This window comes from Macrotis lagotis, chromosome 1 (assembly GCF_037893015.1).
Source record: "Macrotis lagotis isolate mMagLag1 chromosome 1, bilby.v1.9.chrom.fasta, whole genome shotgun sequence".
Taxonomy (NCBI): Eukaryota; Metazoa; Chordata; class Mammalia; order Peramelemorphia; family Peramelidae; genus Macrotis; species Macrotis lagotis.
Genome location: NC_133658.1, coordinates 139,501,653 through 139,527,776, shown reverse-complemented (window position 1 = coordinate 139,527,776; position 26,124 = coordinate 139,501,653). Strand labels below are relative to the sequence as shown.

General features: G+C 41.7%; 1 protein-coding gene across 1 annotated transcript in view; it reads right to left on the bottom strand.

The window, feature by feature from the left end:
- ADGRA2 (adhesion G protein-coupled receptor A2) overlaps positions 1-25,869 on the bottom strand; it is a 65,409-nt gene extending 39,540 nt beyond the window's left edge. The window contains exon 1 of the mRNA XM_074208781.1: positions 25,514-25,869. Within this exon, the coding sequence (XP_074064882.1) occupies positions 25,514-25,773 (260 nt within the window). The 5' untranslated portion in view covers positions 25,774-25,869. The remainder of the gene's footprint in view (positions 1-25,513) is intronic.
- Between the last annotated feature and the right edge of the window lie 255 nt (positions 25,870-26,124).

Sequence of the window (26,124 nt, the reverse complement as noted above, 5' to 3'; positions counted from 1 at the left end):
TGGTCTCCAAGGGGTCAGCTAATAAACTGAAGGCTTTAGGAACAGCTCTAGTCTAAGTTGAATCTTTCCCATATTTCTTTGGTTTGCTTTTTTCCTCAGTCAAGGAGGAGGGAACTCTTATTTAGATGGTACTCCCTTTCTCATCCTTTCCACTGCCCCTTTTCAACCAGACCCTCAAAAGGTTCAAGTGGAAAGGCAATAGGTTCATGAGAAGCACAGTCAGGGATCCAGTCAAGAAGTTCAGTCACTCCCATCTAATTGCTCATTAAAGATCTTTAATGAACCTCTTGGTATCTATCCTAAACCCTGGGCAGTTATCCTTTCCTGTGACCTGAGGAGAGATAGGTCAGAGGAGGGAAAGGTTGGGAGCCTGAGTCTCCCAAGGGATTGCCTTATAGGAACAGATTGGGATAGGATAGACCTGGATAAAATTTTGACCTCAGAGATCATAAATTTAAATCTAGAAGGGACCTCATAGATTATTTAGTAAAACCCAGATGTTTTACAGATGGGGAAATTGAGGCCAGGAAATGTTATGTGGCTTGACCAACATTACACAGGTTATAAGTGATTTATCAGGGGTGGCTAGGTGGTGCAGTAGATAAAGCACCAGCCCTGGAGTCAGGAGTATCTGGGTTCAAATCCAGTCTCAGACACTTAATAATTACCTAGCTGTGTGGCCTTGGGCAAGCCACTTAACCCCATTTGCCTTGCAAAAAAAAAATAAGTGATTTATTCATGACTCCATTAATTTTTTTTTTTTTAGTTTTTGCAAGGCAATGGGGTTAAATGATTTGCCAAGATCACACAGCTAGGTAATTATTAAGTGCCTGTGGCCAGATTTGAACTAGGTCCTCCTGACTCCAGAGCCAGTGCTCTGGCCACTGCACAATCTAGCTGCCCTGACTCCATTACATTTTAAACCTTCCTGGGCCTCATTTTGTCTATTTGTAAAATGAAGGGAATTAGATGGTATAATCTTTTAAGCTAGGAGTTCTTAAGACATATACTGTAACATATATCCCTTTGGCTATCTGGTGAAGCCTATGGATTCCTTTCGAGAAGAATGTTTTTAATTGCACTGTGATAAAATGCATAAGGCAGCTCGGCAACTCAGTAGGTAGAGCACCTACCCATAGAATTAGAACCTGAATTCAAATTTTGTCTCAAATACTTATTAGTGTGTGACTGGCCAATTCACAAAGGAAGTCAATTCTACCAAAATACTTTTTAAAAATAAGTTCTTATAATAACCCCTATTTTAAGATCTCTTCTAGCAGAATAATCCTAGTTTTCTATCAATTCACTGGAACTGGGCTCTGTTAGGAAGTGGAAGATAACAGGTATAAAAACTACTATCCATCTCAGCCAACTGTCAGCACTGGGCAGCTAAATTTGAGACATAAAGAGGGAGAACTGGATTATTAGGGAGAAGAGATAACTACCTGTCCCTTTACCCCCTTTTCTGATGTCAAAGGGAATAAGAAATGCTAATATCCTAACAGGGTGAGTGTGTATGTGTTCATTTCAAAAGGATCCTCCCAGTCATTTCATTTGCCACAATACTGTGGTTAATAGAGTAAAGCAAATCAATAGGGTCAGGAGGTTGGAGAGAGGGAGCAATAGAGGACCTGGTGGAGCCTAGCACATTGCATTCCTATCCTTGGAGGGAATTGTAGGGAGGTGACCAGAGCCTCAGATTTCAAATCAGGAGACAATCACTTATTGGGCATATGACCCTGAGCAAGTCATTTCTTTGGACCTCAGTTTCCTCCTTTATTAAATGAAAAGAGCAGGCTAGATAGTTTCTGAACTCCTTTCTAGTTTAGCAGCTGGATTCTATTTATATTCATCTTAGCATCTAGAATTCTAGGAATCTACACTGCATACTTTGGGCAGGAGGACCCCAAGTAGGCCTGCTAGGAGGTCCCATTTTATGCTAGATTCATCCTATTTCTTTTTTCCTCAATTCTCTATCTATGGGGGGGTGTGGAAATTGTGAGTTCTTAAAATCTGGAGCAGTTATGAATCTGTGATAGTGAGAATTAAGGGTGGAAAGGGATGCGTGACTAAATCAAATATAGTCTACTGGAATTGGGAGTAATGGACCACCCAATTCAGAAAGGGGGATTTGTCCTTGCTGCTCCATCCCTAACAAAACTGACTGATCTCTGTAGGATAGCCCTCTGTGTGGACAAGTCAGCTGCTGACCACATTTCTAGTTTTCTTAACCCACCTGGAACCCTTGAAAGATTGGAAAAGTAAAGTTCCCAGCCAGAATATGTTTTTTATATCTGCAAAAAAAAGAATTATCCTAGCTTATTCTCCAAAGCAAAGGTCAAAGGTGACAAATGACTTTCTCTTTACCCTCTACCATTACTGTCAATGAGTATGTTATTATCTCTTATTTTTTGGAGACAGCTGGGGTTAAGGGACTTGCCCAGGGTCTATTTTTGGCCTATTGAGGCCTATTTTGAATTCAGGGCTCCAGGGCTGCTACTTTATCTACTGTACCACCTAGCTGCCTCATCAATGGGTAGAGATTATTATTCTCTACTCATTTACATTACCAATACATGTATGTCAGTAAGGCTCTATCTAGGGGTATGCTGGAAAACATTTAACAACTGACTCTCCATGAGAAAAAAATAATGTTTAATCTGCATTTTTAACATTTTTTTCCATCTCTTTCATAAGTCTAGAAATCAAGAAAATAATAAAAGCAACCCTGACTAGTAGCATTCCCTGATTTCTAAGTTACAAAGACTTTTACATTGAAAAAATTCTGGCCAGCCCCTGATTCTATCTATAAAAATAGAATTTAAGTAAATATAGATTTAGAGCATCCTTGGTCAACTTCCTCATTTTCTAAAGAAGGAAATTGAGATCCAGGGATGTTAAGTGATTTCCCCAAGTCTACAAAATGTCCAAGCTGGTATCTGAAGTCAACTAATCATTCTGTTGTGCCACAAAGCCTTCTCTATTTACATGATTCAAACCCTGGGATCCACCATCTTTGCTTTAGTGACCTGGATATTTCCAAGAAGCTGGGTTTTCTCCTAAAAGCCCATGAAAGTTAGTTTCAATTCCCTGGTTTTGTGAACAGATTGTCATATGTAGGGGTAGCTAGGTGGCACAGTAGAGCACTGGCCCTGGAGTCAGAAGGACCTGAGTTCAAATGTGAGCTCAGACACTTAGCACTCAGAGTTAGTTCCAAGCAGCTGATGGATGAGAGATTCATTTTTTAAAAAATTATTTAAGGCAATGGGGTTAAGTGATTTGCCCAAGGTCACACAGCTAAGCAAGTATTAAGTGTCTGAGGTCACATTTGGATTCAGATCCTCCTGACTCCACAGGCAGTGCTCTATCCACTGAACCACCTAGCTGCCCTGAGAGATTCTTTCTTTACAGAGATTGCTATTATTGGAATGGGTAGGAAACCTACTTATACTTAAACCAGTACTGATGCACATGATTGTCTCAAAGACTCATAGAATATTAGGGCCAGAAGGGACCTTAGGTCCCCTCTTCATTTTATAAAGGAGGAAACTAAAGTTTGGACAAGAAAAAGGGCTACGTATTTCATTGCTTTTTCTATGACAGGAAAATCAAATGAATGCTTTTGTCTACAGGGATGCCTCATGGGGCTGGGGGGGGCAGAGAGTAGCAAATGCATAAAGTCAACAGAGTAAGAGGGAGGGAAGGAGCCATGAGCCCAGACCTTATTTCACTCTTCCTAAACACTGAGCCAGCCTTTGCCCAGGTCTCACATCCCTCTAGACACCACCTCAGCCTGGCAAAACAGGCTTTTCCAACCGCACCAAGGACTCAAGGGGCCAGGTGGGTTTCCCTTCCCAACCACTTTGGTTCTTCTCTGCAAGTGTCCTGGCTTTTCCAGAACAAACATTTTAAGAGTTCTCTTCCACCAAACCCCTTCTTCACCCCCACACCTCCTACCATACCAAACCCAAATCCTTCCCAGCTAGAGGGAAGCCAAGTATTGGAGTCCTGAGCACTGAATCCAAGAATCAAGGGGAGAGCATGTGGGCAGAATCCATCACAAAAGGCTGGAGTCCTGGTCTAGCTTTTTGCTTCAATTAAAGGGGAAGAGGGAATAAACTTAGTTAACACTAATGAGATTAGAGATCTAAGCATCAAGGGACTGGAGGTTTGTTGCTGTTTTTTTTTAACCAGAAGAGAAACTTGGTAGAATCCCTCTCCAAAACTAGGTAGTGCAGTGGATAGAGCACTGGCCCTGAAATGAGGAGAACCTGAGTTCAAATCCTGCCTTAGGCACTTAACTAGCTGTGTGACCACCCTGGACAAATCTCTTAACTCCAGTTGTCTCCAAAAAAGAAAAGAGAATGTGAACTCTCCCTGCGAGCAAGGATTGTCATACTTTCCTATTTGTGTGCTAAGTCACCAGTCTCATTTTCTTCTCTAGAGCCATCTGGATCCAGTGGCCAGATATGAATTAGAAAGACTAGAAATGGCCCTGGATGAAAGACAGGGTTAAGTGACTTGTATCCCCCTCAGTATTTTGTATATATGTACCTCTACATTAGATGTGTTGCTGCTGAAGGCTCAGATGATCAAATTTAATGTGATAATATCCATAAAAAGGGTCAGGACAGTGGCTGGAATATGGTAGATACTTAATCAACGTCTGTTTCTTTCTCTTCTTCCCATACTCACCTCCTCCTCCCTCTCTCCCTAGGTAGATATGTGATGAGCTGCCTAAGATTTTAATATCAAATAGGTTTGGCAGAGATGAACCAGTGCTACAAGATTAGTATCATCTATGTCCTTCTTAGCCCTTCCCTGTTTTCTTGGGTTCTCTTCAGTATCAGAATTTATGGGACTCTGAAGGACAACTAGGTAGCACAGTGGATAGAGTGCCAGCTCTAGAGTCAGGAAGACCTGAGTTCAAATCTAGTTTCACACACTAACTTGTGACCCTGGGCAAGTCACTTCCTCCTGTTTACCTCAGTTCCTCATCTGTAAAATAAATTGGAGAACAAAAGGGCAAACCACTTTAGTGTCTTTTCTCAAAACCCTCCAAAATGTGGTCATAGGGACATAGAGAGTCATACATGACTGAAACAACTAAACAACAAGAAACTCTAAAGCTTTGTCTTCAGTACCAAGTCTCGGATCATAGGCTTTTTGTGTGAGATCCAGAAACCAAGACCTTACCTACTTAAGAGAAATGAACAACTCAGTGTATCTAGATGGATAGGATACAGGGGTTGAGGAATGGAAATGTTGGTATTTGGGGTTCAACAGTCACCAATGAACCTGTGGGCAATTCCAACCTCAGTGGCAGTGGGAGCTACTTGTAGAGTAAGTAATAAGGGATCTGGCAGAAAAGGGTTTCTAGCACTATATTCTGCAGCTGCACATGATAGATTTTGAACTAGTTGAAGCAAAGGGGAGATAAGAAAGGGTGCTTTCTCATGAGATTCAAAAGCAGCAATTGCTTTGAGAAGTCTTCACTTGAAATTGCAAAACCACTTAGGACTTGCATCCAGGTCTTTAGCTTCCATATCAGAGTTTTTCCCATTATAAATGATGTCTCTCAGTCCATCCCCTGTTGAGATTGTGTTTTTGCTCTCTGTGTTTATGTCCATTCCTGAGGACGGAGAGGATAAATCACTCAAAAGTAACTCTATCCGCCAGACACAGTGCTTGAATTTTACCTCTGGCAGAGTAGTTAACTAGTATCCTCTTTTAAGATACAAATCCATCAGGGAAGGTGACTTCATTCGCACTTTTATGTAATGACTTTGCTTAGATACTTTCATTCTTGATTCCTGTCTGATACCAGGACATATTGAGAATGGGAGTTTTGTTGTGGGAGTGTTGAAGGGTAAAGATGGGTAAGAGGGGAGTTTTGGGGTAACAGAGCATTACTCTTCATTCAGGGGTTATGTGTTCTGCCTGTTTTTGGTTAGATTCACTTACTCAAAAATTCATCCTATAGTTCATTACTTCATCTCTGCATAATGGTAAAGTATAGAGGTAGGCAGAGTTCAATATTGTATTAATGATAATAATAATAATAAATAAACTAGCATTTAAATTATGTTTTGATGTTTGCAAAGCATATTATAAATAATTATCTCATTTTATCCTCACACCAATTCTGGGAGGTAATTGCTATTATTATTTCTCCTTTTAAAATGGAGTAACTGAGGCAAACCTTGTTTAGTAACAGAGTTACAGCCACAACTCAGCTCCCGCCCTCTCCCCACGAAGCCAACACAGGCACCAACAAAGAACAGAAAGAAAAACAGGAATTAAGTTAAATGACTTGCTCAGGGTCACACAGATTCTAAGGGTCAGAGGCAGGATTTGAACTCAGCTGTTCCTGACTCCAGATCCAGCACTCTAGTCACTGTAGTACTTAGCTGAAAGCTGTTTTGTTATCCCCCATCTGTTGTCCTCTTTCCCATTTCATTTACACAATTTCTTGGATTTGTCTAGACCTCATGCCAAGTGCTCCATAAACTTATTTTTCCCTTAACTTTTTTTGCTGTTTTGTGTAGTGATACTGCTTAGAGACTTCTAGAATCCCCCTCTGTGGTGTGTATCTGAGACTCCAAAAGTGGGATTACTCCTTGTCATCATTTCTCTCTGGCAAGAAGATTGTATAAATGCTGCTAAGAGGGAATGAGCTGAATTGGAGGAGTGTTTTGATTTAGATTGAGGATAGATTACAGTCGGAAAATTACACAATACTTTCAATAATACCAAATTTCCCACTATTACAAAAGCTCATCTCTTTTAAACCAATATTTATGTAACTTTTAAAAAATATAAATAACCAAAAATGAGTAGGATAGTCGTGTAATGAAAATGAAAAGTAACAGATGGCCAACCCTAAACAATGTTTTTATTTTTGATTTAAAGTAGATTTAGTCCCTCAGGTTCCTTCTTGTTCTAAATCCTTGGATCTACAATTAACAAAAATGTGACCCATTTTTGAACATGAAGCCCATCTTCCATGGAGAATTTATGGATACATAGGCTCAGGATGAAAAAGTATAATGGATTTTTTGATCTGAATAGATGCAGGAGGGCCCAGGCTGATAAGATTGGATTTTCATCAACTTAGCATACCTCTCTATGTGCATGAATACATATAATTATTGACCACCTGAATACAACCAGCACCTTTTTCTATATTTCCCATTAACAGCTTCCCTTCCCTCTTCAAATGGACCTGTCCAGGTTTAGGTACTTTATTTCCCTAGCCATAAGAAGATCATATCTATTTTAAGAATATGGGTTCCAGGGTCAGACTCTGCTGTCTTCTACTAATCTCTGAAAAGATTTACATGAGAGAAAGGTGATAAGAGATGATAATTTTAAAAAAAGAGATGATAAATAATATGTTTAATTTAATATCTTCATAGACATTCTCCTGTACTATGGTAATCTCTTAGGGTAGCTAGATGGTACAGTGGATAGAGCACTGAGAGTTTGAATCCAGCCTCAGACACTTGATATGCACTAGCTGTATGACCTTGGGCAAGTCACTTAACCCTGACTGCCTTTCATCCAGGGCCATCTCTGGTCTTTCTAATTCATATCTGGCCACTGGATCCAGATGGCTCTAGAGAAGAAAATGAGACTGGTGAATTAGCATAGCACCCCTTCATTCAAATCTAATTCATGTACTTGTCATGGCATCACCTCCCTGATGCCATGGCCTTCTTTGAGGATGAAGGACAAACATCATCAGCTCCTCTTGATGATCCTGGGTTCTTAAAGGTTATATCAACTGATTACCAGCTCTATGGAGGTCAGAAGGGCTTCAAGTATAGACCTGACAATGGATCCTGGGTTCTCAAAGGTTGTATCAACTGACTACCAGCTCTATGGAGGTCAGAAGGCTTCAAGTATAGACCTGACAATGGATTATATTTCTGTGTCAGACAGTCAGCCTAGCTAAGGTAGAAGAAGTTTATCACCACAGGGTTGATCTCCATCTGATGAAAATATTTGGCCATAATTCATTAAGACCATCTCAAGAGCAGCTAAATTGTACTATGGATAGAGTATGGGGCCTGGTAATCAAGAAGACTTGAGTTTAAATGTGATCGCAGATACTAACTAGTTGTGAGACCCTGGACATCTGTAAAATGTGGATAGTGATATCCATAGGGTTATTGTGAGGATACAAGATAATAATTATAAAATGCAAGCACCTGGCAGTGTTTATTATTACTATTATTATTCTTACAATCTATGTGAGTGGAGAGAGGAGCTACCAGAGATGAAATAATGGGAATGCCTAAGTATGGGTATGAGATTGTTAGTGGGCAGGGAGGCAAGCCTATCATGAGAGGCCAGACACATTGACACCTTTCAAAGATAGCATGTTGGAGGCAGGAAAGATGCATTTGAAATGAGGAGACCTGGGCTCCAACCTAATCTACTTACTACTTGGGTGACCCAAAGAAAATCACTTAACTTCCCTAAATTGGTTTTCTGGTCTGTTGTTATTGTTGTTCATCTGTTTTGGTCATATCCAGTTCTTCATGACCCCAACTGGGTTTTGGTTTTTTTTTTGGCAAAGATATTAGAGTGGTTTGTCATTTCCTTCTCCAGCTCATTTACCAAGAAGGAAATCAAGGCAAATAGAGTTAAGTGACTTGCCTAGGATCAAATAGCTAGTATGAGTCTGAAGAATCTTCCTGACTCCAGAACCAGCCCTCTATCCACTGAGCTACTGATGGAAATAATAATGATTACCCTACCTTCTCATAGAGCTATGGGGAAAATTCTTTGCCAAACTCCAAATGATCAAATAATATGAGTTATTTCATTGCATTATTTATTGCATGGAATTAAATTTTGAGACATGTAGTTCTCCCCCCCCCCCAACTAAACAGTAAAACTCTCAGAGGGTCAGAATCTGAATCATGTGGCTTGTATTTCCCACAGCACCTAGAGCTACACTATTGAACAAAGTGGTAGATCAACAAATAATTATGAATTCAATGAATGGGTGGCTAGGCAGGATTGGGTTCCAGAGAGAAGGGGCAGGAGTGTGGCAGAGTCAAGAAAAGGGAAGTTGGAAGGCAAAGCCTAACTCCTTTGTTGGTGATGGTTCTTACCAATCACAAAGGAGTTATTTCCCCATCACTCCCCACCACTATCTCCATTAGTGAAAGGATTGTTCTGACTTCTAGGAAAGAACATCTTTCCCTAGTAAGCTTCACTGCCTGGCAGCAAAAGTGGTCCCCTCTAGCTGTTCTCTCCCACAGGGAGGATAAGCCATGAAGCTAAAAATGGCGGGGTGAGGAGAGATATTGACCATCTCTTGAAGTCTTCTCTTGAGAAAGGGCATGGTGAGTGGGTAAGACCTTGGCAAGGGGAGTCCTCATAGCAACTGTGGAAGGTAGATAAATTGTATAAAATAATTCCCTCATCTTAGGGATAGAGAGATAAATCTTTAGTTTCATTGGTATGTAGAACTCGCAGATGAGTATACTCACTCTACCTACCATTGAGAGTTGCCACCTTCTCTGCAATTTACTCTTAGAGAGTTTCCCAGAACATTTGTGAGGTTAAATGACTTACTTAGAATCAGTATGTATTAGAAATAGATTAGAAACACAGGCCTTCCTTGGTCTGAGATCCATTCTCTCTCTCACTTTATAATACCTTTATTCCCCAGAGTTCAGATGAGGAAATTGTAGCTCAGAGAGAGAGATAATGTGCCTAAAATCACAAGGCAATAATCAATGAAACCAGAAAAATAACCCTATGCTTCTACCTCTAAATCTAATAATCTTTGGGTTTTTTGTGGAATTTCAACTTTTATTTTTCAATTCTACAAGCAGTCATTAAGCACCTCCTGTGTGTCACCCCCCCCTCCTTTTTTGCCTTCCTCTTTCCCTGAAGAGAGGACTCTGCTTTATTTTCTCCACTAAGAAAAATATGTATATTTGAGAGTGGGGTGGATGGGGAAGGTTGGGAAAAAGAAGGGGATGAATTGGTGTCAAGGACCCAGAGCCATAACTAAGGAGGGTTGACTAGGACATTGCTCTGGGGTACCAAAATTTAAAGGGTACTGATAATATTTTCCTACTTCAGCAGACAGAAACAATTGAACTTAGTGCCTTATTAATAAGAATAACCAGTTAAAACAGGAAGATACCAGATGGTGCATTTTCTTCTCTATTGGCTGTACTCCAGGTGACTTCAGCTCAGGCCCAGATTTAGCCTGTTCCCTCCTTCAGTGGTAATGTCTCCAGCTGTGGCCTTTCAGTATCCTTCATCTTTCCCCTGATCCCCTCACCTTTTCCCCCTTATACTGTCTATAAACAATAGAAGTGTCTTTTTTTTTTTTTTGAACTTTGAGAATAACTGGTATTTCAGGTTGAATTACCCGGTCATTGGGGGTGATGGGAACTGTCTCATTTGCCTATTTATATTTATATGTTTCTCCTGTTGGTGATGGGAGATGAGGTTATCTCAACAACTAATAAATTCACAATTCAAAATGAGGACCAATCATCTACCAAATAGTCAGGAAGCTTTCTGACTGAATGACAGGAAGTCTGTGTTAGGAAGAACAGACCAATTAGCTCAGTCCAGACAGCCAGAGAGGTACATTTCAGTCTGGATTTGGGTATGTTTTGAAGAGAAGATGCCATTCTCTTCTGGGGTCAAAGCTTGAATGTGAAACTATTTGTAGCAGAAGGGAAATGAAGATGGACATCCTACCCTCCTCAGGGGTGTTGCTGTTTATTTGTTCAGTCAAGTCCAATTCTATTTGATCCCATTTGGGGTTGGGAAAGATCTGAAGTCATTTTCCATTTCCTTCTCCAATTCATTTTACAGATGAGAGAACAGAGGCAAACAGAGTTAAGTGACTTACCCAAGATCACACAGTTAATAAGTGTCCAAGCTTGGATTTGACTCCAGGTCCAGTGAGCCTGTATTCTACTGACTATGCTGAACCACCTAGCTGCCTCCTCAATTGTAAGGAATTTTAATTCTAGGATATTTAAAGTACTTTAGGACCATTTAATGTAGACTACCTAGTAGATTTTGTATATACTTTTACAGTTGGATTCCATCTGTGTAAATAAGATTCTCTAACAATGGAGGTTGCTCCCTTCTGTGACTTAGTAGATAGCCTTAAGTCTGAGAAATGTATCTGCCTGCTGTCAACCTAGTAATGGACCTCTTCAAATTTGGCTAAGCTGACTAAGCTGGGACAACAGATATACAGTCAATTACCAGGCTTCTAATTACTTCATTCTGGTATACTAATTCTGAATATATATCTATATCTATATCTATATCTATATCATCTATATCTATATCTATATATTATATATATATATATGCTTTTCCCTTGCAAATAAAGATGAGAAAACAAACTCTGGTGGTACTGAATGTGAGGAAAAATAGGGAAATAGATGCTGGGAATGGTTTCCTGGAGATGAGTGAAGCAGCAGCACAGGAATGGAATGGGTATTTAGGGAATCTGGTGTGGTAGACCACTAAACTCAAGAAGCTAAGCTGATTTCATAGACCAGTAAAGCCTGGGAGCCTCAGTGCTTTGGTCAGGGATTCAGGTATCGGGGAACTTAGGAGTACAAGATGAAAACACCCCCATGGAGTTGAAAGTAATCATGATCCTTTGGAGTGGTGGTATCCTGGGAAGCCGATGTCTAGTCAGAGAGGACCAAGACCCAGGACTGGACATCGGCTTCCTTTGCCATGAGATGGAGGCTTACCAGCACCTGGTCTCTGCAGAAGTAATCTGTTTTTCAGATTTTATTCACCAGAAAGATCACTGCCCCTAGCTCAAGGCTGGAGCAGAAAGAGAAACACAAAGCATATTTGAAAAGGGTCGTATAGAGAAGAGTTGGTAAATTGGATCTTTTCCTATGAAGCTGGACATGAGTTGTGGCCTCAATAAAGGACATGTGGTCCCAGTATGTTCTTTGACCTTTTCTGTGGAAATCACTCTACTCTACCTTACCTTGCCCCCCAATATTTAGAAATGTGAGCCTTCAACACTTTTTTGGTTGTCTTAAAAAGGTCTTCACACTCAAAATTGTTGGTAACTACTGAATGAGTTGATTGGAAAGAACTCTTTCAATGCTGATTCAATTTCACAGGTATTTGTTTAGCCCTTACTACATGCTTCCTACTGCCTCTACAAAGAGATAAAAATATATACCCCTCAAGGAACCTGAATAGATGATAATCTTCCAGTTAACAAAATTAATATAATAGACTATTATTAGAGCTACTCCACTGAGTTACACTCTAAAGTGGAGCAGTGGTGAAAGGAATCCTTCTGCCTAGAAGACCTCCATTAGAACTATACTAACAAAATAGGCTGGATTTAATTTGTTCCTTTAACTAAACATTACATTCCCATCTTCTAACTCAAGTCTATAGTATTTACACTCTTTCAATTCCCTATCAAGACCTTTTCTTAGCAATTCAGTAGCATAACAGAAGATAACTACATTGAGAATAAAAAAGATTGATTCTTTAATCTGTGTGCTCTAGAGCAAATTACTTCCCCTCTCCAGGTCACAATTTCCTCATATATAAGGGCTGAACTCCTTCCTTTTCCCCTTTGTTGAAAAACCCAGAAAAGTTACCGTAATGGTGAGAATTTCAGGTAGAATTTCAATTTCAGTGACTTCATTTGACTTTTTTTTTGTTCTTTAAAATTGGAAAATGGCTTTACATTTATTATCTCATTTGAGTTTTCCAATAATCCTAGGAGGTATGGTCTAGTGATGGTATTCTTATCCCTACTTTGCAAATAACAAAACTGAGGCTGAAAAATTAGTGAAGTGCTCAGAGACACCCAGCTCTGAAGTTCCAGAAGGATTTCAATTCAGATCCTCATGATGCTAAGTTCTATGCTCTACATACACTAGATTGCCTCATCTGTAAAAATGAGAAAATAATAATTCCTTTTAAAGAGTATTTTCCTTGCAACTACTCCATAAGGTAGGTAATCCAAGTATTACAGATCAATACATAAGTGAACTGAGATAAGAAAGACACTATCCTCATCAGGATGTAAACCCTAATTCCCAGAATATGAATTAGATTGTTATTATTTTATTATAGATGAAAGCACTAAGACCAAAAAAGTGACTTGCTCAGGGTCACATAGTAGATGAGCCAGGATTGGAATCATGTGACAACTTTAGGAGGGACAAGTCCAAATTGGAGGGAGGAAGGCATTCAAAACAATATTTCATTTTCTTCCCAATTTTTACATGCGTGTGGCATCCTTTATTGGGCTCTGGGATCTAATAATGCTGATCACATTTTCAGAAGAAACCAAAAAAAAAAAAAAGCTGACTATGGGTATTCTTTTCAAAGAATCTCTTAAAAGTACTTCCTGAAATCAGGACAGTCCTGGAAAGTCTACTCATATGATCACCACTATTGATTGTAAAGGCCTCTCTCTGATCCATGGGCAGATTTGTACATCAGGCTCCATTTCCCAGCTGCCAGACTGCTAGCCTCTTCAATTCAGGCAAGAAAACCCTTTGTGGCTCTCACCATTACTCCCTCCATCCCCCTTCTCTCCCTCACCTGCCCCTATCCATCTCCTTTGACTCCCCACCCCTCCACAGGGGGAGGAAGGAGTCTGGAAGTTTCACCCCCATGATAGAAACGGAGGAAAAGAGCTGAGGGAAACAGCTGGTCCTGGCAAGTCAGTAGCTACGAGGCATGGGGGATTCTAATATATTCCCCACCCCCCACCAAATCCTGAGAGTATAAGAATATTTTTGAATCTTTGCAGGGGTGGGGGGCAGGAGGGAAGGAAGGGGAGGGGAGAGGAGGGAAGTGAAGGAAAGGAAGAGGGGGGTCATTGATTGGCCCCTCAGTGTCAGAGCTGGAAATAGAACTAGGCAGCTAGTCTTGGAGAATGAAAATAAACAGCTTCACTGTGCAGCCCACTCTGAACAGTTTGCTAGATCTTCTCTCCTGTTCTCCTATTCTGAGGCCCCCCTGTGCCACTTCTATCCCTTCCTACACCTTTCTCTGGCCAGTCCTCTCTTCCTTTCTCCCCTCTGTCACTGTTGGACAGCCCAAGTGAAATTCAATTAAGATCCTTCCCTTTAGGGGACAGGAGAATTCTGATCTCAGGTTATGTAACCTCAGGAAACTCCTCTCCCTTCTTTGTGTCTCAACTGACCTCAAGGAAAAGAATTTTTGGTCTATGTTTCATGGAAGTATTGAATATATAAATCTCAAGATGATTGCTTGCTTTCCTCTTAAAAAGTGTTGGGGGGGGAATCCTGAAGACACCCTCTCTACCTCTGACCCACAATGACATCCACAGGAAATAAACTAAGACATTTACCCTCCCAAAATGGGATATAAAATGATGGTATCAAAGTTCTTGGAATAATTGGATATAACACATACCTTTGAGAGAACACTGTCCCCCATACCTTTTCATATCTTTCCCCAATAATTCCTGAGAAATGAAGGGGAAAAAAACAAGAAAAGAAAGCACTGGCTTAAGATCCATCAGTAGGTGTGTCTACACAGAACCACAAGAAATAGAGAAAAGTCATGAGGTATAGTGGAGGAGGCTGAATGAGCTTTCAGAAAACTTGTTTTTTTCCATCTTTCCTTGGTCACCAATTATCTAGATGACTTTGGGACTTTAGGTTTCTTCTTCAAAATAAAGCTAATTGAACCCTGCCCTACCTACCTCAAAAGTCAAGGAACCAAAATTTCTGTAAGAATCAAAAGTTGGTAAGAATTGTAGGAGGGTTTATTATTATTTGATAATTTATCCAGATAATCCTATCCATGTAGAGTCTATATAGACATGTAGACAGTCTATATAATTTAAACCAAATTAATTCTTTGGGGGTGGTGGTGTAGAATTTTTCCTTTCCTTCCCCTCCTGTTCTCTTCCCTCCTCTTTCCTCCCCTCCCCTCTTCTTCCCTCCTCTTTCCTTTCTTTTCTTTTCCTTTCCCTTCTTCCCCTTTCCTTCTCTTTCCTTGTAATTTTTTAAAATTTTTTTTATCTAAGGCAGTGGGGTTAAGTGACTTGCCCAAGGTCACACAGCTAGGTAATTATTAAATGTCTGAGGTCGGATTTGAACTCAGGTATTCCTGACTCTAGGGCCGGTGCTCTATCTACTGTGCCACCTAGCTGCCCCTTTCCTTGTAATTTCAATGGTATAGAGAGGTCTAGTAGAGAATTTTTTCTACCAATAAAGATTTATCCTTTTCTCTTGCCTGCGATAACATGAAAATGAATGACTTGTCCATGGTTATATAGTTAGAATTTATCAGTGCAAGATTTTGGAATCTGGTATTCCCTGACTCCTATATATTAAGTCAAAGTGTTGGAGGAGTGGATAGACATGGAATCAGGAAGATTTGTGTTTAAATCTTTTCTCAGATATTTACTAGCTGGGGACAAGTCACTTAACTTCTCAGTTTCCCTATCTATAAAATGGAGCACCTCTTTCACAGGACTTATGAGGATCAAATAAGACAAAATCTGCAGTGTTTTGTAAACCTCAAAGCACTACATAAATGCTAGCTATTATTATTATCATCTTTATAGATCTCATTAATTGAAGAATTTTCTGATCTCCATTCTACTTCCTGTGAGTGAACCCAGGAATCTGGTTCTCAGACTTGTCCTCGCCTTGTGAATATGGATACACAAAAGACTGCTTGTTTCCATTCCAATCCCCCCCCCCCACCGCCCCACTCTACTCATAAGGGGCATCCTAGGGGAAAAGGTTTTCCTAAACTTCCAAAGAATAAATTTAGCTCCTAAGGATTAAAACCTGAGATGACTGCTCCTATCTTGGACATCCAGGTCCAGATAGGGAGGAGTTTAATTTTCTCTCTCTCCCCCATCACTAACCACTTATCCTATACCTGGAGCTTTTAGGGGCTTTGAAGGGAAGTTACATGATGGGACTCAAGTATCTGGGAATAGCTGGGGGATAGGAGTGGATTGGAAAGCCTTGGCTCGCTCTCTCTCTCTCTCTCTCTCTCTCTCTCTCTCTCTCTCTCTCTCTCTCTCTCCCCCGCCTCCTTGTCTCTCTCTGTCTCTCTCCTTCCCTTCCTTCTGTCTCTTAGTCTCTGTCTCTGTCTCTCTTCCACCTCCTTCCCCTCCCCCCCTCTCTCACAAAAGCTCTCTGTACACAGCCACTTCCTCTGGCTGCTGTCTCTGAGCCCAGACGTTATGAGAACCATATGGGAAAAAGAGGGTGGAAGGGAAGGGGGGGTGGGGGAAGTAAGCACGTAGCCCCACCCCTCCAGTCTTCATCCTTTTAGACCGACAAGGCTGCGGAAAGTGAGATACTGGCATACCCTTCCCCAAGTCTTTTTATTGGATTCTAACATCAGGGGTTCTAGACTATCCCCACTGATACAGGGCCCTGTTCCCAGGACAAAGGTTCAGAAGCAGGAGGAAGGTCTGTGGGCTGAGGTCAACTTCCCAAAGGCCAGAGGAGTAGTGATGTAGTGAACTGGTACCATTCCACAATTTGCCTTGTATCACTCACAAAACCCCCCCTACCCCAAACCCCTTGGGTAAGGTGCAATAGAACTCCTCCCCTAGTTTCCTTATACCCCACATCTAACTGATCCATGGGCTTCACCAAATATCAGTTGGTAAGCTGAATAAATATCCCCAAAAGATGGTGGCTGGGAGCAATCAGAGTCTTTCTTTCCTAAGGAAATCCAGGGTAGGTCTCTTGGATCCCAAAGAATATTAAGTCTTGTGCAGAAGAATATTGTCTTGTGAAAAAAGAAATAGTGTTTCTAACACACACATACATACACACACACACACACTCACAAGTATGTATATGAATTACATGCATATATTATACATGGGAAATGTTCCTCAGTCAGAAGGACATTAAGTCCTGCCAATAAGGAGATATGGTTACTAATATGCATGTATATGAATAGCATCCATGTATTATATATGGAGAACTTTCTTTAGTCAAAGAGACATTAAGTCTTGCCAATAAGGAGATAAAGTTACTCTGACGCATGTATATGAATGGATGTGCACATGAGAGAGACAAAGTGTGTGGGGGGTACAATGCCTTCAACAATAATAACAGACTTTTCTCCTCCCACTTCTTTGTTTCCCGGGATGCTATGATGCTTACAAATAATGGAGCACTATGCTCTCTGTACAACTGATATTAACAACAACCCAGAGGTCAAGGAGAAGATGAGAAAACAGCCTGTTACCAGGAATGGTTTCTGATTGAGAAGGAGTACCCCAGTTAAAAAAAAAAAAGTCACGTCCAACAACATGCACGCCCAGAATAAGAGGTTGGTTGGTCATGGAGTAGGTCTTAGAAACGAGGGACAGCCCCAATCATACAGTTCTGTTACCCTCTGGGATGCTAATGAAGCACCATTGGCCTCTGGCATCTGGGAAGGGTCTGCGAGCTCACAGCAGCCACTTAATAAATGTTGAGGTCAATGAATTGGGAGCTTCCTCTGTGGAGGATATATGAGAAAATATGGACAAGAATTACTAGCTTAGTAAATACTTTAGTATTTGTAACCTCCCTGTCACCCCTTGGTAGAAGTTGGGGTACATAGGCGTGGGATGTCTATATGGTTTTTCAGTGCATTGTTGATTAGTTCTATTTCATTTTATTCTCTAATCTCCTTTTTAAAAAATTCTTTGTTTTAAAAGAGGGAAGGGGAGAAGGAGAGGTACATAGGAAAATCTGGAAAATGTTAAGACAAAGGACATCAATAAAAATCTAATTTAAAATGTTTATTGAATAGAATTTTTATTAATCAAATCTTTCTTTCCCCCTCCTCTTCCCTAATATTTATTTATTTATTTTTATTTTTTTAGGTTTTTGCAAGGCAGATGGGGTTAAGTGGCTTGCCCAAGGCCACACAGCTAGGTAATTATTAAGTGTCTGAGACCAGATTTGAACCCAGGTACTCCTGACTCCAAGGCCAGTGCTTTATCCACTGTGCCACCTAGCTGCCCCTACTGCACCACCTAGCCACCCCGTTCTCTAATATTTACAGTATGCAAGGCAAGGTCTTGGACTTTTCCAGGTCCAGCAAGGATTTCAAGACAGGAGAGACCTTAGAAATCACATGGTTCAGGTTTAATTCATTTTATAAAGAGTCAATTGAAATAACTTGCCTAATGTCACACTCAAACCCAGATCTACTGACCCATAGGCTACTACACCATGAGGCTTTTCCTTGGGAGAAAGGATACTGTTCCACCAGCAGGAGTGAAGAGGTAGGGGTGGGGTGGTTAATTCTTCTTCTATTTGGAAAAATCCTAGAAGTAGAAGTTTCCCATCTACCCCAACTTGGGCCTAATCATTTTTCTTCTAGGGTTGCTTAATCCCTTTCCAAAAGAGTTCTCCTGATGTGGAAAGAAGGAAATTAGAAGATTGTGACAATATTTGTAGGAACCAAAGAAATGAGAGAAGCAGGGGCTTCCTTGATATCTGTCTGGTCTTCCCTTCTATTCTCAAGGTCTTTCTATTGCAGTGTTTAATGGTCATTCTCTGTGGGAAGAAGCCTAGAATTCTGTAACTTTGAATAAGAGTATCCTTATTCACTATGGTGTCATTGTGTTAGTGCTGAACAGCAAAATACAGGGTTTCCTTCCTGGTTCATCTGGCCCCTACACTTTCCCTTCCACACCCCACCATCTTTTTGACCTCATGACATTCTAGCCTCCATCATCCGAAATGACATTGGAGGGGGTTGGGAATGAAGTAGATGAGGAAGGGAGGAAGACAGAGGAAACATGTATATAAAGAAAAGGATAAGCTGAAACTACAGAGCTAAGTAGGGGGAAGATGAGTGCCATTTCAGTAAAATAACAAATAGGAACTTTATATTCAGAGCAGCTTTTCAATAAGGTTGGAATTCAGTATTAATCCCACTGTCAGTTCCTCCATGGGAGGGACTTCAGGTTACTAGTTCAATGTCCTAAACCAGGGCTATCCAAAATATGATCCAAGGGCCATGTGGTCCACAGTGCGATTTTATACAGTCCCTCTCTGGGTTTTAGTTTTCACAAGGGAAAAAATAAAGTAATAATTTGCATGGAGTACATATTAGATTTTTTAATTCCAGAATGAATAAATGATCTCATTGATATTAATTTTCTTGGTGTTTTTAAGTGGTATTACAGAACATATCGAATGAAATTTTCAATCCATCTGTGGGATGCATTCTGTCTTTACTATGCAGACTAATCAGTATTCACCTACCTTTATATTGTTGTGCTGTCACTTTGTTGTTTTCTGTTTGCTTTTGAGCTTTCCACCTTGGTCTGTCATATTGATGACAGACATTCTCCCACTTTCTAGAAAGTTATGAGGCAACCTTTTATATTTAAGACCCTTGGCCCCAGAGCTCTCAAGTAGTGCTACATCTGCTGAAAGTGGGCTGTATTTTTTATTCTGCATATAGCCACTAAATATATTTTATTTTAATGTAGCCCTAATAACCTAAGGTTGGACAACCCTGTCCTAAACAATTAGTCCTACACAATATATGACTTTGATGAATGGAATAGAAACTAATTATCTTCTTTGAGAGCCTGAGATATAGAGAAGAGGAAAATGCGGAGCACATGAGACTACAAATATATAAAGGTCCCACCAGGACTTGCACCAGGACAGTTGTGATCCCTGTCCTCCCCTGCAGCGCCCCCCCCAGCTGCTGTTGCCTCCCCTACTTGCCAAAATTACTTCATATTTATTTCTTCTCTATGTTTTTGTTGTTCTACTGCTAACAAAAAAAAATACAAGCTCTCTGAGAGTAGAGATAGTTTGGTTTTTTACTTTTGTAGTGCAGTTCCTAGAACCTAGGAGATGCTTGATGAAGAAATGAATGAATGATTAGTCCCAGAAGTCAGAGCTAGGTCTGGTGGATAGGGATTACAGAGAGGAAAACTTCAAGGGCTCAAATAAAGAAAAAACATTCTAATAGTTAAAACTGTACAATAAGGAATAGGTTGCCTTTACAAGGTAATGAATGAGCTTCCTGTCACTAGAATTGTTTGAGCATAGATTGGATGACCATTATATTATGAGGGATGTTCCTATTTTCATTAAATTTAGTGGAAGTTACTAAGGAAGGAGGATGGGCAAATTTCCTGCTCTGATCTCTTGGGATGTGGGGTGCAGAAGACTGAATAAGAGGACTATGGCCATTGCTGACTCTAGTATTTTCTGATTCATCAACTTGGTGTGTTAAAAAAAAAGCAATTTTCTTCAAGATTGGTTTCATAGGTCTTATGAAAGTGGAAAAGATGTTCATTTCCTGGTGGTACAGAGCAGTTTTTCAATAATGTCAGAATTCAGTATTAATTCCACTGTAAATTCCTCCAGGGGAGGAATTTCATGCTGCTAGTTCAATATCCTAAACAATTAGTCCTACACAATAAATGACTTTGAGGAATGGAATAGAGACAAGTTGTCTACTCTCAGAGTCTGAGCCTGGAGAAGAGGAAACTCAAGGATCATATTAATTTCCAGGAACAACTTTGAAGTATGTTAGAAATCTGGGAAGTACAAAGAACTTGAAACAAATTAGATGCCCAATAATAGAAATATAGTTTAAATTTTTTGGTATACTGTCAGATCTATGGAAAGGGAAGCAGTTTATGACTAAGGAAGAGATGTAGAACATCACTAAAAACAAACTAGATGATTTCGATTACATTAAATTAAAAAGCTTTTGCACAGATAAAATGACTGTAACCAAGATTAAAAGAAATGTAGCAAACTGGGAAACAATCTTTACAACTAATGTTTCTGACAAAGGACTCATTTCTACAATATACAGAGAACTGAGTCATATTTAAAAAAAAAAGTCATTGCCCAGTTCACAAATGGTCAAAGGATATGCAAAGGCAATTTACAGATGAGATCAAAGCAATCCATAATCATATGAAAAATTGCTCTAAATGATTACGTATTAGAGAAATGCAAATTAAAGCTTCTCTGAGGTACTACCTCACACCTCTCAGACTAGCCAATATGACCAGAAAGGATAATGATCATTGTTGGAAGGGTTGTGGGAAATCTGGGACACTATTACATTGTTGGTGGAGCTGTGAACTTATCCAACCCTCCTGGAGAGCTATTTGAAACTTCAACGGAAGGGCAACAAAGATGTGCCTGCCCTTTGATTCAGCAATACCACCACTGGGTCTATACCCTGAAGAGATGATGAAAAATCACTTGTACAAAAATATTCATAGTAGCCCTGTTTGTGGTGGCAAAGAATTGGAAATCAAGTAAATGTCCTTCAAATGGGTAATGGCTTGGCAAACTGTGGTATATGTTTGTCATGGAACACTATTGTTCTATTAGAAACCAGAAGGGATGGAAATTCAGAGAAGCCTGGAGGGATTTGCATGAACTGATGCTGAGGGAGATGAGCAGAACCAGAAGAACACTGTACACCCTAACAGCAACATGGGGGTGATCATCAACCTTGATGGACTTGATCACTCCATCAGTGTAACAATCAGGGACAATTTGGGCTATCTGCAATGGAGAATACCATCTGTATCCAGATAAAGAACCATGGAGTTTGAACAAAGTTCAAGGACTATTTCCTTTAATTTAGAAAAAAAAAACTGATATCTTATTGTCTGATCTTGTTATCTTTTATACTTTATGTTTCTTCCTTAAGGATATGATTTCTCTCTCATCACACTCAATTTGGATCAATATGCAGCATGGAAACAATGTAGAGACTGACAAATTACTTTCTGTGGGGGGGTAGGGGGAAGGAAGTAAGATCGGGGGAAAATTATAAAACTCAAAATAAATAAAATCTTTAATTTAAAAAAATTGGTATATGAATATAATAGAATATTACTATGCTATAAGGAGCAATGATCATTATGAATACAGAGAAATGTGGAAAGACCTATATGAACTGATGCAAAGTGAAGGAGCAGAGCCAGGAAATCCATAGACACAACTACAATAATAGAAATGGAGAGAACAAGACATTTAAAATGAAGTTGTAAAAATCATAAAGACCAAATTTGGTCCCACAGAAGAAAATCAAGATGACTCTTTCTTCCTTTTTTTGCAGATCTCAACAAGCATGAATATGCTATATTGCACACAATAGCAGAGTTCTAAAAATTTATTCATTAGTTTTACTAAATCTTTTCTTTCTTTTTAAAAAATCTTGGTTGTAAGGGATGGCTCTCTGAGAAGGGGAGAGGGTGAGATCCAGGGAGATGTCAGGAGATATAAAAATAAAAGATAGTAATAAAAAAATTTTTAAGAAAAAATTAAGTGAGAGAGACAGAGAATACCATCTAAGGACATTGAATCTAACAAACATTTGTTAAATGCCTACTATATGCAAGGTACTATGATGATATAGGCTTAAAGACAAGTATTTCCTTCCCTCAAGCAATTTACACCCTACCAGGGGATACAAGGTGTAAGTGTACAGTATACAAACAATAATTGGAAGAGGGGAAAAAACAACTTCTGTGTGTGTTGGGAGGGGGGGAGGAGGGTCAGGAAAGCATCCTTTGTAAGAGTGGACACATAAGCAGAACCAGGCCTCTTCAATATAGAATGCTGCCTACAATCCACAAAGTCATCTGGTAGGCAGAAAGAAAAAAGAAGACTTATGTTAAGGGGGTAAAAAATTCAAACCAAGCTGATTGAGTGATCCAGAAGTGAAGATGAGAAGGATTTAATGTGTTAAAGGAATCTTTGGTGGAAATTTATGAGAACACAATTCAATAACCCTTCTCTTGCTTTGCTACCACGTTAAAATGGCAGCTTTGTTAAATTTTAGGGAATAGGATAGCTTTAATGAAAGGGGGCAGGGAGCAGAATCTCAAATCAGATAATTTTCTTCCCCATCAGGCTTAGAATGAAATGTCAGAGTTTGAGGATATATAGAAATTAAGAGCCTAAACAGGAGATGAAGCACTGAACAGAATGGGTGCCTAACATTAACTGAAGGGGAACCTGGGGTCCTCTTTGCCTGGTAATAGAAGTCTGCTCAAGTTCAGCTGGTTCACAGTTCTTTTTGTGTTGTTTCTTCTGGGTCTGAGGAAAAGAAGCTAGGAATCATATTTTACCTGAGGAGGTGGGGATAGTACTCTATTTCAGGTTGAGTGGGTAAAAACTCCCACAGTTCACCTCCTATATGGACACCTCTGCTGAAATGATCAGTCCTTTCTCAGTGCTGCTACTGCTGCTGTAATTTCTTCTCCATCTGGAAAGACTCTGAAACTCTAAGGGCTATGGACCCATGAAGAGGGGGAAGGGAACACAAAACAAAACAAAAAACCACCTGCTACCCCCCCCAAAAAAAAACCCCCAACTAGTTGTCAAACTCACCAATTCCAGGTTTGGGGTGGAGAAAGTGAGGTTAGAGGCAAATTTCCACCCTGTCATTCCATAAGTATTTTCCCTAGGGACTATCTCACCTCCCCACCTTTCCCCTCAAAATGGAGTCAATGAGAATTAGCTATGGATGGAAAGCATTAGAAGCCAAATCACTTTAGGATGTACAGTGGAATGACTTTCCCATGTTATTTCTTCCCTCCACTTCCCCAGGGCTTGTGTCTGTTAGGATTCCCCGCAACAAACACACACAAACAGGGACTCATAGATGGGAAGATAGCTAATATATGTATGACACATGTATACCACTTCAGATAAAGACACACAGAGGAACATACTCAAATGTATCCATTTATAATAGGGGTACATAAGTCAGCACAGAGGGATGCCAGGCCCTGCCTCTCCCCCTCAAAGGAGGCAAAATACATCTTCAAGAGCATCCTGGCCGAATACTCACAGATGGTAGGCATTTTTCTTCTCCAGAAATAAGCAGGCTAGGAAATACCCTGGCCTGTCTTAAACCTCAAATCTCTGGTATCCAGAGTCACTAGTAACTGTGAACAGTGGGCCCACAGTAGGGCCACTACTAGTCTCCACTAGCTGTTGAACTGTAAGGAAGTAGGGCAGAGCAAAGCAGCACCCCCCCATCCTCCACACACACACACACACACACACACACACACACACACACACACACACACACTGTCACAGGCTCACCAGTTATGTCCTGTCAGGAGGCAAACCATCCCCTAAACTCACCCAACCAGAGAGATATTACTGTATTGTTCTGAATACAATCTGAGCCAGTTACAAGCAACCCCCAACTCTGGGAAAGGGAAGATGGGAGAGTAGATGATTGTTGGGGGAGACAAGAGAAGGGAAAGGGCTAGGTTGATTTTGTGTTAAGTCTCTGGGAGCACTGAACCCACATCTCTGTGGTTCTTGCTCAAGGACTTTCAGTGAATGATGTTTAAGGAATTGAGGTGATTGGAGTGGGAGTTAGGTCGGTAGCAACTAAGGGACTTTATCATATCCTTTTTTGTAAAACCATCAGTCAGCCTTCTGAAAAGGAGACTAGAGTTCCACTCAAAGAAGAAAGATTTTCCCCACAATCTTCTATGCAGAAGTTACTAAAGAAATACTCAAAGCTACTATGCCCAGAGGAGAGAAGAGGATGGGAGAAAAGTGTAGTTAAGGACTTTAATGTGGGATGAATGATGTCTGGATGGGTATGTGTGTATTTAGGTTCTGTATAAGTTGATTTATTGTCTGGGGGGAGGTAAGAGGAAATAGGGAAAACTCAAACACTTATTTGAACTAAGAACATTCAGATCTTTGAAGGGAAAGATGAAGCTTAAGGGAGGTGGGCTTTCCCCCCCCTATTTTTTTTTCTGACCCTCTTTCTCTTCATCCCCATTTCGCTGAAACCAGGTAGAATCCTTTTCCAGGATGAAGCAGCAGGCTGGGAGTAGAGAGTGGATGACCCAGGTAGGGAATCCAAACTTCTGGTCAGTCGGGTCCAAAGCTCCCTTGGGGGGCGGGGGGGGGGGGGAAGGAGTCTCTGGGATGTGTGTAGGGATAGAATTATCAACCAAATCGGTCATAATCTCTCTTCCTCCATGCTCCCTTTCCCAGTCCATAGTTGCCATGCTGATACAGAGAAAAAGGAGACGGGGGATGTTTGCACTTTATCTGATGTAGTGAGCTACCACGTCTCTCCCATCCCAAGACTTTCATCGTGGTTCTGGCAAAGTCCCTGGGCCCCCTCTCCCACACCCAGCACCTCTCTTACCGCTCTCCGTCTAAGTCCCCGGTTCCAGGGAACACCTTTCTCCTTCCCAATCCCTCCCCCAGGCGCCGGAGAACAGGACCTTCAGCAACCTCCCTCCCGGGCACGATGCGGTCCTTCTCAGTCTGCCAGTCCGCCCCGTCAGAACCGCGCAGGGACTGGCCGGGACGAGGCGGGACCCGACGGGACGAGATGGGACGCGGTGGGACCGGACGGGACGCGACGGGACTGGTCGGGATGGGACGGGATGGGACGGGCCGGGCCGGGGCGCGACGGGACGGGCCGGGCCGGGGGAAGCCGAAGCGGCGGTACTCACAGGATGACGGTGCCGTTGGGCAGGAGGCCGGGCTCCGGCGGCTCCGGGAGGTCCCCGCCGCTGCACACCACTCTCCTCCGGGCCGGGCTGGGGGCGCCGCCGCTCAGCCCTTTGGGCCGCTCTCCCGCGCACTTGCAGCTGCGGATCGGCACGGGGCAGCCGCGGGCGCCCCCGGGCTCCAGGGCCAGCAGCAGCGGCGGCAGCAGCAGCAGCAGCAGCTCCGCGGCCGCCCCTGGCATCCTGCGGGCCCCGGCGCCCATCAGCCCATCGTCCCTCGCGGGGACGGACCGCGCCGGCACGGGGGACGGGCAGAGGCGGGGGCGGACCCAGGCTCGGGGCGGCGGGCTTAGCTGGGGCCGGGGGCGCCCGCGGGCCGGGCGGGGAGCCCTAGGTGCAGGAGAGCGCGGGGGTCCCCGCCGCGGCGCCCACGGGGCATGTCCGGCGAGCTCGGGGCCCCGGGCGGCGCGCCCCGCAGGGGCGGACGCGGCTGTCGGAGCGGCCGCCGCGCCCCGCTCTCCCCGCCGGGCGGCTGCCCTGGGCCGCGCTCGGCCGCTGCGCGCTCCCCCGGGACCTAGCGGATAGGGCTGGGCTCCTGCCGCCGCCGCCGCCGC